This window comes from Bactrocera latifrons, unplaced genomic scaffold (genome assembly GCF_001853355.1).
Source record: "Bactrocera latifrons isolate USDA-ARS-PBARC rearing strain unplaced genomic scaffold, ASM185335v1 scaffold_19, whole genome shotgun sequence".
NCBI lineage: Eukaryota > Metazoa > Arthropoda > Insecta > Diptera > Tephritidae > Bactrocera > Bactrocera latifrons.
In genome coordinates, this window is record NW_017535407.1 from 1,729,845 (window position 1) to 1,741,817 (window position 11,973).

The 11,973-nt window shown below is 36.9% G+C and overlaps 4 protein-coding genes across 5 annotated transcripts; 2 read left to right on the forward strand and 2 right to left on the reverse strand.

The window, feature by feature from the left end:
* Positions 1-3,811: 3,811 nt before the first annotated feature.
* On the reverse strand, positions 3,812-6,985 carry LOC108967504 (splicing factor U2AF 50 kDa subunit). The gene is made up of 5 exons (XM_018930967.1): positions 6,818-6,985; positions 6,124-6,723; positions 5,904-5,989; positions 4,671-4,793; positions 3,812-4,600 (listed from the first exon to the last, which is right to left on the reverse strand). Exons 1-5 carry the CDS (start codon positions 6,828-6,830, stop codon positions 4,139-4,141), a joined length of 1,284 nt encoding a protein of 427 aa, XP_018786512.1. The 5' UTR covers positions 6,831-6,985; the 3' UTR covers positions 3,812-4,138.
* A 529-nt stretch (positions 6,986-7,514) lies between these two features.
* LOC108967563 lies at positions 7,515-9,917 on the forward strand. Its single transcript, XM_018931071.1, has 8 exons — positions 7,515-8,200; positions 8,260-8,368; positions 8,436-8,571; positions 8,635-8,779; positions 8,840-8,916; positions 8,974-9,089; positions 9,145-9,259; positions 9,329-9,917. Exons 1-8 carry the CDS (start codon positions 7,560-7,562, stop codon positions 9,541-9,543), a joined length of 1,554 nt encoding a protein of 517 aa, XP_018786616.1. The 5' UTR covers positions 7,515-7,559; the 3' UTR covers positions 9,544-9,917.
* Positions 9,292-11,755, reverse strand: LOC108967564 (vesicle transport protein GOT1B). Of its 2 annotated transcripts, none has more exons than XR_001993265.1 (6): positions 11,594-11,751; positions 11,384-11,475; positions 11,152-11,330; positions 11,010-11,091; positions 9,844-9,991; positions 9,292-9,468 (listed from the first exon to the last, which is right to left on the reverse strand). XR_001993265.1 is itself a non-coding variant. In XM_018931072.1 (6 exons), exons 1-6 carry the CDS (start codon positions 11,616-11,618, stop codon positions 9,451-9,453), a joined length of 435 nt encoding a protein of 144 aa, XP_018786617.1. In that variant the 5' UTR covers positions 11,619-11,755; the 3' UTR covers positions 9,292-9,450. The 2 variants fall into 2 exon arrangements, 1 of the variants encoding a protein (XP_018786617.1); XM_018931072.1 differs by having other exon boundaries at positions 9,953-9,991; positions 11,594-11,755.
* On the forward strand, positions 10,120-10,910 carry LOC108967565 (cytochrome b-c1 complex subunit 7). The gene is made up of 3 exons (XM_018931073.1): positions 10,120-10,272; positions 10,437-10,484; positions 10,564-10,910. The coding sequence occupies exons 1-3, from the start codon at positions 10,233-10,235 to the stop codon at positions 10,809-10,811; spliced, it is 336 nt and encodes a 111-aa protein (XP_018786618.1). The 5' UTR covers positions 10,120-10,232; the 3' UTR covers positions 10,812-10,910.
* Positions 11,756-11,973: the final 218 nt, after the last annotated feature.

Below are 11,973 nucleotides of genomic sequence, written 5' to 3' on the forward strand. Positions count from 1 at the left end.
AATGCAAGCAGCAAATTCACAACCGGCTGCCTGTCGGACTTCGGTGGAAGTGTGTAATAAATGCAAATGTTGCAAATGAACAAAATTTGCGCTTCTGCATCCAAATGTTTAGAGATAGCTATGTGTATATATAAAGGGTGGTTCGTTAAACTGTGCGATCTAGGGCTGGGAAGAATGTGTATCTATGCGAGCGGTCGTTAACCTAATCGGACTCGTTTGTGTGGAAGTGGGCATGTCTGCGATTGTCAGAGATATAAAAAAAGGTTGGAAGGTTTTTTGGAAGGGATCTCAAAGAGAGCTTATTCTCATTATAGCTCAATTCTGGAACTGCTTACGTGGCGAATGCTATTGTGGACGCTTGGTTGGTTTTTGATATGCTAAGCCCAGGTGTCTTGCAAGCGGCACCACTGTGGAAAACGTTCCTATTCTACTCTGTTTAAGGCCAAACATACGGACTTAAGTACTTGACCGCCGACGAATCGAACCCTCGACGAAAAGGCGAAACAGTGGAATTCACGAACGAACCCGTCCAAGAAGTTGAAAACTGACTTATCGGCCGGAAAAGTGATGCCATCTTTTTTCTGAGATTTAGATGGATTACGCCCGCATACGCTCAGGTACTTGTAGAAGAATAAAGCGGTAACAGAGATCTGTTATGGTGAATTATATAAAAACCGACACATTTAACAAAGAGAAAAGCACTCTTCTGACATCAAAATGTACCGTTTCATACTTTCGCCGTCGGCGTGATCAAAGTGATCGAATTAGTCTAGGAAGTGCTGTTACAACCACTATGTGAAGTGAAGTATGAAGCATCGTACCGTCTTGCTGGAATAGTCACCGTCGACATAATCGAATTCCCGGAAAAAAGTCAGTCAACATCGTGTTCTAACGCTCACTAGTGATGATGATGCATTTCCTGAATCATTTCGAAAGAAATAAGGACCGATGACGCCAACAATCTACACGAAGCGGTAAATTTTTTTTTAAAGAGAAGACTTTACTTCCTGAACCGCACATGGTCTTGACTCACCGCCAATGGCGACAATTTTGCTTTTTGGTGTAGCGGTAAAGCTAGAAATGCGTCTCATGTGAGAAGATGGTTTCCTTCCCTATGGGTAGACGTTGTACCAATAATATCTCTCAAACACTTTTTTAAGCAAACAACTATATTAAACACCCTGTACAATGCACTAAACAGTATTACAAATAGAGCCATTTTATTTGTTTGCAGACTTAAGCAAAGGTCTAGCATATTAGAATTGTTTTATTATGTTCACTTTGTTGTTGCTGCTCATGCTCGTTTCAGTTTTGAGAAATTGAGTGAACTAGTGCGTAGCCAACGAGCATTAACGAAGAGCATCTTATCTGCACTGCGATCAACTCATTATAAATGTATATTTACAGTTTTAGTTTTAGTATGAACTTTTCCTTTTTCTTTTTTGGTTTTCCGACAGCAGTCACACCTTTGTTTTAATCAGTTAAAAGTTAGTGACAACCACAATGCATTCAAATAAATGAAATTATTAAGCAAATTACTGCTCAGTTGCCCAATGTATGGAAACAATAAAGCACCGGGTTACACGGGTCGTATACGCAACATCCGCTGGCGTGATAAACCACGAACAATGGGCAATTTGCGCTGGCCATGGACAAGTAGCTAGTGTGCTTATTTAACGCTTTAATGAACTGAAGTGGTTAGTTACACATTAGAAATTTATTAGCCACAATTTTTAATAAGTGATTTAACCAAAGTGTGGTTACATACGCTTACAACAGCGCGCTAGTCTTTCCTTATTTTCGCTGTTTGGCGCCAATTTGAGATTCCAAGTATAGCCCCGTCCTTCTCCACCTGGACTTTCCAAATTAGTGGAGGTCCTCCTCCCGTCGGGTACTATGTCGAATACTTCCAGAGCTGGAGTGTTTTCGTCCATTCGGATAACATGACCTAGACAGTGTAGCCGCTGTCTCTTAATTCRCTGAGCTATGTCAATGTCGTCATATATCTCATACAGCTCATCGTTCCGTCGAGTGCGGAATAAGTCGTTGCCAACGTGCAAAGGACCATACATCTTTCGCAGAACCTTTCTCTCGAAAACTCGTAGCGCCGAGTCATCAGATGTTGTCATCGTCCATGCCGCTGCACCGTACGGCAGGACAGGAATGATGAGCGACTTGTAGAATTTGATCTTTGCTTTGTAAGGTTAAGAGAAATTATTTTGTTGTTGTAATGGTTATCAAGTCATAATTTGTGTGGTAAGACTCAAGCTGATTGTCAATGAATGGCGGAAAGCCAGGAAAAGTGCTGTTTCGGCGGGGCTGGAGCATAGGGAGAGAAGAGTTAGATGAAACACATTGCACGCATGACATTTATGGATCGTTTCTGAATAACTACCAGTTTAACCTGCTCTAGTATCCAGAGCGGATTGTCGGGACAACTCGAGCTCTTCGTCTGCTATTTCAATTCGGTGTAGATGTTAATGGCGGTTAGTGCGTGTTTAAAGTTTATTGCGTCCGAGGTCTGAGAGTATTCCTCGGACGCAAGTGCACTTCAAACAGACCACTGCAGGGGTGACTTTTACGAAAACAATCTAGCAGAAACTGCTTGAAGAACAGTACATTGTATTGCTTAACAAAAATCATGCAGACCTCACTATATGGGTGCCCGACAGAGAACCTCAAGAGACATCCTATAACCGTACGGAGTGCAGTACTACGACAGGTCTGAACTTTCGTATAAGTTGCCAACAACGTTTCTTTGCCAATTTCCCAGCAACTGCCGACTAGCGCAAAGGATCAAAAGGAGCATTTCAATGCCGCATTTGATGAGCAACTCTTTCTATAATATTTTCCGATTCAAACAAGTCTACATTGCCAAATCAAATGAAATCTGGGTTTAAACTGATGACTAAAAATCAGAAGCCCCCTCGAGGGACTAGGAGCTGCTTTTGTACAACTGATTAAGTGGAACAGACTGTGGGAAAGGATACCTGATGTTTGATATGACTCCCGGTTTTTGTTATAGCGGTTATCTAGATCCTGTTGTTGTTCTAACGAATATCTAGTTCCCGTTAGGACGGTAAGGTTCAGATAAGTTGTCATCGAGGTTATCCCGGGGTCGGACCATAGGAGGAGGATGTCAAATGTGTTGGATTAGCTGGCCATGCAAAAGGGTAGTTAATGTAATGTGGGGCTCGTTGCACGCTGAACATATATTTGATAAGTCGTGCTCGATTCTGGATAAGTAGGAGTTGAACCTGCTACCGTATCAGTATTTTGCCTACAACGTTCCTTTGTCTTTTCCCTATTTGCTTCCGACTAGCGACTTGAGTATTTTTTTGGGACTCTGTACTTTGGCAATGTCGAGTCTCACACCTAACATCTTATGGTTATTGACAGACGCAATTTTATCGCCATCGACTGCAATATTAAGTTCAAGTCTGTACTCATTCCTCCAGTTAGTGAATATAGTCGCTGTGGATTTAGTGGGAGAAGGTCTTAGGTTGCGTGCAGCGAGAAAGCGAGAAAGATCGAAGGGATAGCCGTTTATCTAAATCCTGATTAGGAACCACTTTGGTAACAATTGGTAACGATTTTCAGCAAATACCGTCCTACTAACTTAACAATAAGTCAAATAAATAATAGAAAAAAATTACCTTAGGCGGTTATCCCCCTAACGGCATTTGTAATCTTGATAAAATCCATTACCGCTTATCTTATTTTATTTTTACACTGAAGTTTTCAATTATAAATTATTGTAGTCTGCAAATATTTGCACAGATAAGTACACTAATGAAAAAATATGAAATAGTATATTTACCAAAAGTATCGTCTTTATTAATTAACGCCATTCCGAAAATCGCGAAAATAAAATTCAATTATTATATACTTATATTTTGCTTGCTATTTGACCTGTGGTTTTTCTTCAAAAATACATTAAAATGGATGTGAGCCAACACTTTTCGTGCTATTGGCTGAAGAAAGCATGATGCTTTGCTAACGCAATATAAACTAAATTCAGTTATCCACTCACAATTATGAAGACTATATATATTTGCAAATGTGTGTAAATGATTGACATACATTTGAGATTTAAAGAATTTGAAGGGGTGCGTACGTGCCATTTACCGATTGCGACTTAAAATTCACGTCGATGATATTTATCCGGATCAAAGTATGATGTAACCACAACACGATCGCTGAACTTGCGACCGGTCAACGCTTGCTGTGCCTTCTGACAATCCATAACGGAATTGAATTCGACAAACACTTTACCACAACCGGGCACGTCGACACCCTCAATGGGTCGCGGTATTTCCACACTACGCACAACACCATACTTATTGCATTCCTCTTTGATATCCTCCAAAATATCTTCGTACTCTTCCTCATCGCGCAACTCATCCGGCGTAACCATATTCAACAAGCACAACACTTCAGTGGGTGGACCCGAGGTGCCGACCATCGACAGGCCGGGCACTTGTATCATAACCGGCGCAGCGGTGGTGGCGCTATTCTGTGCATTCTTCGCACCAACACTGGCGCGTTGTACTATCAATTTTTTATCGCCCAGCTGCATGCCATTCAGTCCGGCAATGGCCTGCAAGAATTTAATAAGAAGAAATTAAATTTCGGGTTTTTAATGAATATTTCCTAAGTTTCCCGTTTACCTGATCGGTTATGCTGTGATCGACGTACTCAGAGAATGCATAGCCTTTGCTCAAACCAGTGGCGGCATCTTTCACCAGATTGAAAGCGCGCAATTGTCCAAATGAGAGTAGCAGCTCTTTTACCTAGTGGGGTTTAGAAAGCATTTGCGATTAATTTTTTGAGGTTAATGCAGTTGAGTTATTAGCAAAATGATAAAAAAAAAAAAAAATGTTCTAAATTGTATTGACAGCTTCGAACTTTGCATTATTTTAATCGTCATAAAAGAGCTAATTGCAATTCCACAGCGATTATAAGTCACCCTTTAATGGGAGTGCATGTCCTTCCACCACCACCACCTAAAACAAAATAACATTGGGATTGGCTAAACGAAATTGTCGACATTGATTTGTAGTTTACTTAGTATTTTGTTATTCTGAAAAGTTCCTGTAGAGATTTTTGCAAATGGAATTTTTGTTGTCAATTTTTATAAACTTGCCTTTTACACCGACATTTGCATGCGCATTGCAATTTCACTGCATCGACACGCACTCACTTAAGTTTCTCACACCGCATATATTGTACTCGCAACTTAATGCACACGCAAGGAGAAAAGATGTATATTTTGTTTTGTTATGTAGGTGGGTGCAGTGGGCATGGTCGATGCAACTGCAATAAAATCGAAAGCGAACCTTCTACGAGTTCTTTCTTGTTGCTGTGGTGTATGATGCAACCTAAGCTACAAATGACCAAACAATCAAAAACACAATTAATACAAGTTCTGACAACAAATCTAGGTAGATATGTATATACATATAATCAACAACAAAAAAAAATTGTTTTAAATTTAGCTCAAAATATGTTTAAGAACAGATCATTCTAGCTGAAAGTTAATTTAAGTGCGTTGACGAGACTGGAGCTGAAAATGAAGCTGTAAGAAGAGCTGAAAAGTGAAATTTGGTGCTGAAAATTCAAAACCGTTGCAGAAGTTCTGCGCTGAAATTTAAGCTGAAAGAGGAATTCAAATGATAACTAAATTGGCACGTAGGCAGCGCGCTGCTTGACTGCAACCGCATTTGGTATACTGGATACGCCTAAAATGCTACAGGGGAAAAATTTAAATAAATTTTGGAAATTCTCTTTCTTTAGAACTCATGTATGCCCGTAGCCGCACTGTCTCATAAACTGTGGCAAAAAAACTTTACAATTACATTATTCTGGATATATCAACAATGTGCAGCAATCAGCCAAATTACCTGCTCTTCGTTCAAATAGTTAGGCAAGCCACCAATGAAAATCTTGTGCGGCGAATCTGGCACCACGGTCGAAATGACACCATTAGCTGAAATTAAAAAAAAATAGAAAAAGATTTTTAAGAAATTATTCTTTTATAGAAATTTTTTCTTCGAAATATTTTCTTTTTTAGAAAGTTCAGCTATTTTTTAATTTTCCCTTTTACAATAATGTGCAACTTACCCACTGGCGCCGTTATTGGCGGCGCATCAGCTACTCCGGGCATGGGCTGATAATCATGCGGGCGTCGTATCTTCAAACTTTGACCCTTAAAATTGATGCCATCAAATGCCATTGCCTGTGTGGTCTCATCGGTCGAACGGAATTCCAAGAAAGCGAAATTCTTATCCAAATTTATCTGACATGCTAAAACTGGACTGCCAGCCGCTTGTGCCAGACCCGTCAAGTGCATTTGTTGATTGAAGAATTCCATCATTTCGTCTTCGGTAACACCGAATGGTATATTGCCTACATAGAGGCGACGTGCCTGACGCGTTATGGTTGAACCCACAACTGGCACGGCCGCTTGTGGTATTTCGGGTACAGCATTTGCCGGTATTTGACCGGCTGCCTGCATTGCTTTGTATTGCATGGGTGTAATGTGTTCAAAACCTGGTGGTGGTACATCCCAATATAATGATGGTTTTCTGCGACGCGAACGTGTGTGCCGATCACGGCCACCAGCACCACCCTCCCGCTTACGATCGCGAGAACGTGAACGACGATATTCGCGTTCTCGTTCGCGGTCTCTTGAACGCGATCTATGGCGGCGCCTATCACGGTCTGCAAAAAAAAAAAAAAAACACACACATACATTTATACATATAGCTTATAGTATACACGTTATGCGTTGCTAGAAATCTCCACAGTTACTCACCTTCTGAACCCATTTTATGACTACAAGTAATTACGCAATAATATTAATGATGGATATATCCAAAATATTTAGTTAATAGTTGATATTTTTAAGCAAAACTGTAATTTTTCTATGGAAGTGTGCACAGGCCGAATTCGTTGGCGAAGATTTTTCTGACAGACGCTACGCGCAAATGTCAAAAGCGAAGAGAGAGAGACAAACATATTACCAGACGTCAAATATTGTACAATCTGGTTGCCATCACTCCTACTAGTGGGCTTGAATAATGATTTGCTTACGTTCGTATTATGCAAGAATTCTTGCTTGTTTCTTTCCTAAGTAATGCAATATAAAATTTAAACTGATGAACCAAGTAACGAAAAAACGATCATGGCCCGTCTGGCACTTCGTTACTCGGTAAAACGATAATCTGTTAATTTTACAAAAACAAAACACACATAAAAAACTACCAAGTAACGACTAACGAAATAACGAAGCTGGTCTGAATACCCCTATAAATATTTAATATTTAAATAAATAGAATATAATAATATTTTTTTAAAAACATATTTAATATTTTATTTAAATAAATACGAAACCCAAACGCCAGGAAGCTTCCTTATGTTATAATTGTTAAACTTTAAAATTGCAGAAATGTAAAACTGCCCTAATACAACATTAAAACTAAAACCACAATTATGGCAACGCCAAGCAAACAGCTGTAGTCTTTATTTTGTTTACAATCCTCCAATTGTGATGAACTATGAGCGTAAAAATTTTCCTGCCCGCTTTTCTATTTCACACAAAAAAAGACTTTGATATATATGGAGAAATACAAATCAATGAAAATAATGCAATCTCCTATTATATTATTGCACATCAAGATTATCAAACTGAGAGTCAAAGCAATTTGCGACACCTGGGACACATAATACGTGCCGGACCAACATCAGCCTCAGAACATTTAGATGTTGCGGTGACCTTTGCTTACGATGCTGACACGCCAAACATTTATTTGCTTAAGTTGAGCATAAAGCCGTCTAATACTACACAAGTGAATGTCTTCCTATATGATGTGCCAAAAATGTTGCAGTTGTACGAATATAGCGTCAATTATGAGACGACTCAAAGCCACACAATAACTGCCGAGGGAAATGGCGAGGAGGAGACTGAGCAACGTAGTGATCTTGTATTGCTGTGCCGTCTTTTAAATGAAAATCACAAGCAAAATAAAGTGCATAAAGTGACGATATTCAGTATTCTACAAAAGTTACCATTTTTACTGCCTAACTTAATAACATACTTATTAATTATATTGTTAGAGTGTAAGCCAGTTAAAACGCTTATGCAAAAAACATCAATTTACTTACACTTTTTGGAGTGGCGTAGATTGGACGAAACTGGGTAAGTTCGTTGAAATTGAATTTTTATTAAACAATATCTAAAATATATTTGAACTTTAGAAAACGGAAACTGAACATAACAGTGGATAAAATTCTTGGTGTTAGTGTAATGATTTTCTTACTCTTTTACGTTTCCCAACCCGGCGATTACCTGCTAGCAACATCGCACGTGAGTAGTAGCACGCATAATGTTTATACATTTCTATGAATTTTTAGTTAAAAATAATGTGTTTTAGTGGGTCATACAAAAGCTGCGCTTGCTGCTGCGTTCACTTAAAGGCAGCCCAATTGGTCTGAAGCTAAATGAACATCTTAACAATTTTCTGCTCGATTGTTTTAATTATCACATAGATTTGTGGGCAAAGTTTTTAGGTAATTACWTACATACATTCTATAAATTAATTAAACATTATAATTGTACGCCTCCCCACCCAGATCTTATCGAACCCATTGTGCGTCAACTCTTCGTGCCAATTGCCATGCTTGGTTTCATAGGAATATCCTTTCAATTAGCATCTTTGCCAATGTTGATGTCCATAATCGGCTTGCATGCGCATTGCTTTTATATTTACACAGCAGTGTAAGTTGTACATTGTATATGGAAATTTCAATGACAAGAATTTTTTTAATGTCTAATTAGATTGTACAAAGTGGAGATTAGAGGTATTCAAGTACTTTGGAAGGTAATGCTGGGCAAACGTTACAATGTGCTTAAAAGTAAATCTAGTTTAACATTTTACACATCTAATTAAACTAAATAAACATGACTTGCAGATCGCGTGGAGTCACATAATTATGTTAACCGTCAGTTGTATCTGGCGACTATATTCTTTACATCGCTACTCTTTTTGTTTCCAACGGTATTGGTTTATTACGTGGTTTTCACAACGGTAAGACAAGTTTATAACTGTTTTATTTTACAAATTATTAATTATTTTCTTGTAGTTGCGACTTTGTATCTACATGGTGAATTTAGTTGTCGAAGTATTGCGGCGTAAAATTTTAGAATTTCCTTTGCTGAGTCTACTAAAATGGAGTATTGGTAAATTTTGTGATATGGGTATGGAAACATGCAACTTTTAACAACTATAATTTGTTACTAATTTCTTTTATTGATGTTTTTTTTTAGAAAGTATACACATCGCTCATATGCCGCATTCGCCGTCACCATTGTTGCAGCCACAGTATATGCAAATTAGTATGTCCGTTTTCAAATTGAGCATACAAAAATCGTCATTAAGTCGGTTATTTTCATGTGAAAGTGGAATCCTGCAAGAATTTGAATCGGATGAGAAGATGTCAATAAAAAATGCATTTACGCGCATGCTTAAAGGAACATTTTAACACTATTAGTAAACTCGCATATGAGATAATATTGATATTAAATCATGTTATGTTTTAAACCAAAAAGTTTATATTGTTCAAAAATTAATGATCTTTTAATACAAATCAATTTACATTTTATGCAAATAATGCGTATTCTATTGGAAATTTAGGTATATACAATGTATACAAAATAAGGAATAAGGACCCGTATTATAAGTTGTATTAAAGTAATAACTTCTTAAAAATCATAGATTTTCAAGAAAACTTATTAACTAAAAACACGCATCAATCATTGCTCTAACGTATAGTTAAACTTACAGGTATTTTTATACAAAATAGCCAGCTCTTTACATTTAAGCCATCCGAGAAATAAACTAGTATATTAAAATTATCCTTAGTTGAAAATCTGTTTGGAGTTCTACTATACCGTCGTTCGATTACCATCACCACCAAGTTTTTGTACAAGCTGCAATATATATAAGAAAAAAATCAAATTGCTAAACGTTTTCATTATATTTACAGTAAAATTACGACCCTGCAAAATCTATTACTTATATGTTAGCTTTTACATCTGTCAACTGTCACACCTTGTGTTTGCGATTGAGCGAATGAAACAGCGATAGTGCACCAGGAAATTCTATTTTACTTCATATTTCTATCAGATCGACTGTGGAAGATTTTTGTACAAATCTCTAAATTCGTGCGAAATGTCGGGATATATTGCCAGGAAAGGTCCCTTAGTCTTTTGTAAGTACATTTGTATGTCATATACAACCAATTATTGTACGACTTAAGAATTCAATGTTTGAACACTAAAAAATATATCAGGAATGTTTTTCCCCCATTTGGTTACGTAAATATAAATGTATTACCATTTTCCAAATAAATAACCGTGTATCCTCTATTTTTAGCAAATTTGGGCAAATGGGCCTATAACTTGTCTGGTTTCAATCAATATGGTGAGTTATTGCTAATAATTTTTGTAATTATTGTTGCTCAATAACTTAACCTTCAATTCACACAATAACATACCCGTAGGTCTGCACCGTGATGATTGCCTGTATGAGAATGAAGACGTGAAAGAAGCTGTACGTCGTCTCCCCCGTAAATTGTACGATGAACGCAACTACCGTATCATGCGCGCTCTGCAGTTGTCCATGACAAAAACAGTTTTACCAAAAGAACAATGGACTAAATATGAAGAGGATGTCAAATACTTGGAACCTTATTTGAAGGAAGTTATTAAGGAGCGTGAAGAACGCGAAGAGTGGAATAAGGACCACTAAACGCGTGATTTAATCTTAATATACAAAATTCGATTTAATTAGACATGTGTGAAATAACGAGAATAAGTTAATTAAACAATTGAAATCCTAAATCTTAAATATGTTTATGAGAAAGAACAGCCATAGTACAGAGAGGCAGAGAAAGAGCAAACAGAAACTTTTCAAGAATTTCTATTTCTTGAATAAAAATTAACTTACCTTTTGGATAAATGGAGCATTCAGAACAGAACCTAACACAGGCACTCGTCCCAAGAAATTGATTGCCACTGGGAAGAATCCGCTGTAATAAATATAAATTTTGTCTTGTAAATTTTAATAAAGTTTGAAGAATATTATTTACCTGAATAATACAAAGAATCCATACAGTTCAATAACCATACCAATCATAGGAAAACCAAGTAGTACTACAAAAATTCCGCCAAAAAAGGCTGTAGTTCCTTTAACTTTATGCCTTTGAAAGAAAAACCGGAATGTACGCTGGACGCCAATTACGCAAGCAAGACCGCTTAGGAAAAGTAACTAAAAGTTAATTGTTAATACATATTACGATACATCTTTTATAGTTATATTACATTGCCGATTGCTAATAATCCTTTATCAAAAAGAAATAGCACACCCAAAAATAGAAAGGAGACACCAAAACCAGCCAGGCCAATGCCGATTTCTATAAAAAAAACATTCATATTTAGCCAACAATTGTAACATTACAATATTAACAAAAACACGAAGGACTGAAGCCAAAAACGATTAACACGGATCGGTTTATGGCATTATAGACTTACTTTGTAAATCTGTTACTTCAATCATGATTCTTTCTGTGCAAAATTTTTATATAAATTCTTTTTAACAATCTAAAGTAGTAATAATTAGTTTATTGAGTTATTATTTACTAGAATTATTTGATCTCTTCCACGTAAACCGATTTTTCTTTTTGGTTGTTCGAACAGCTGATTTTTGCTTTGCATGACATTTCGTTTTGAAAATCAAGCATTGTTAAAAGTGTTAAGAAACTAAACAAATTTTAAGTCAAATATAAAGTAAACAATGTCATGAATTCAAAATAATTCGGTTTAAAGTGATATAAAAATGTTGTAAAACAATTTTAATAGAACTACAATTTGTACTATTAATATAATTCTAACAAACCTAACCTAATATTGAT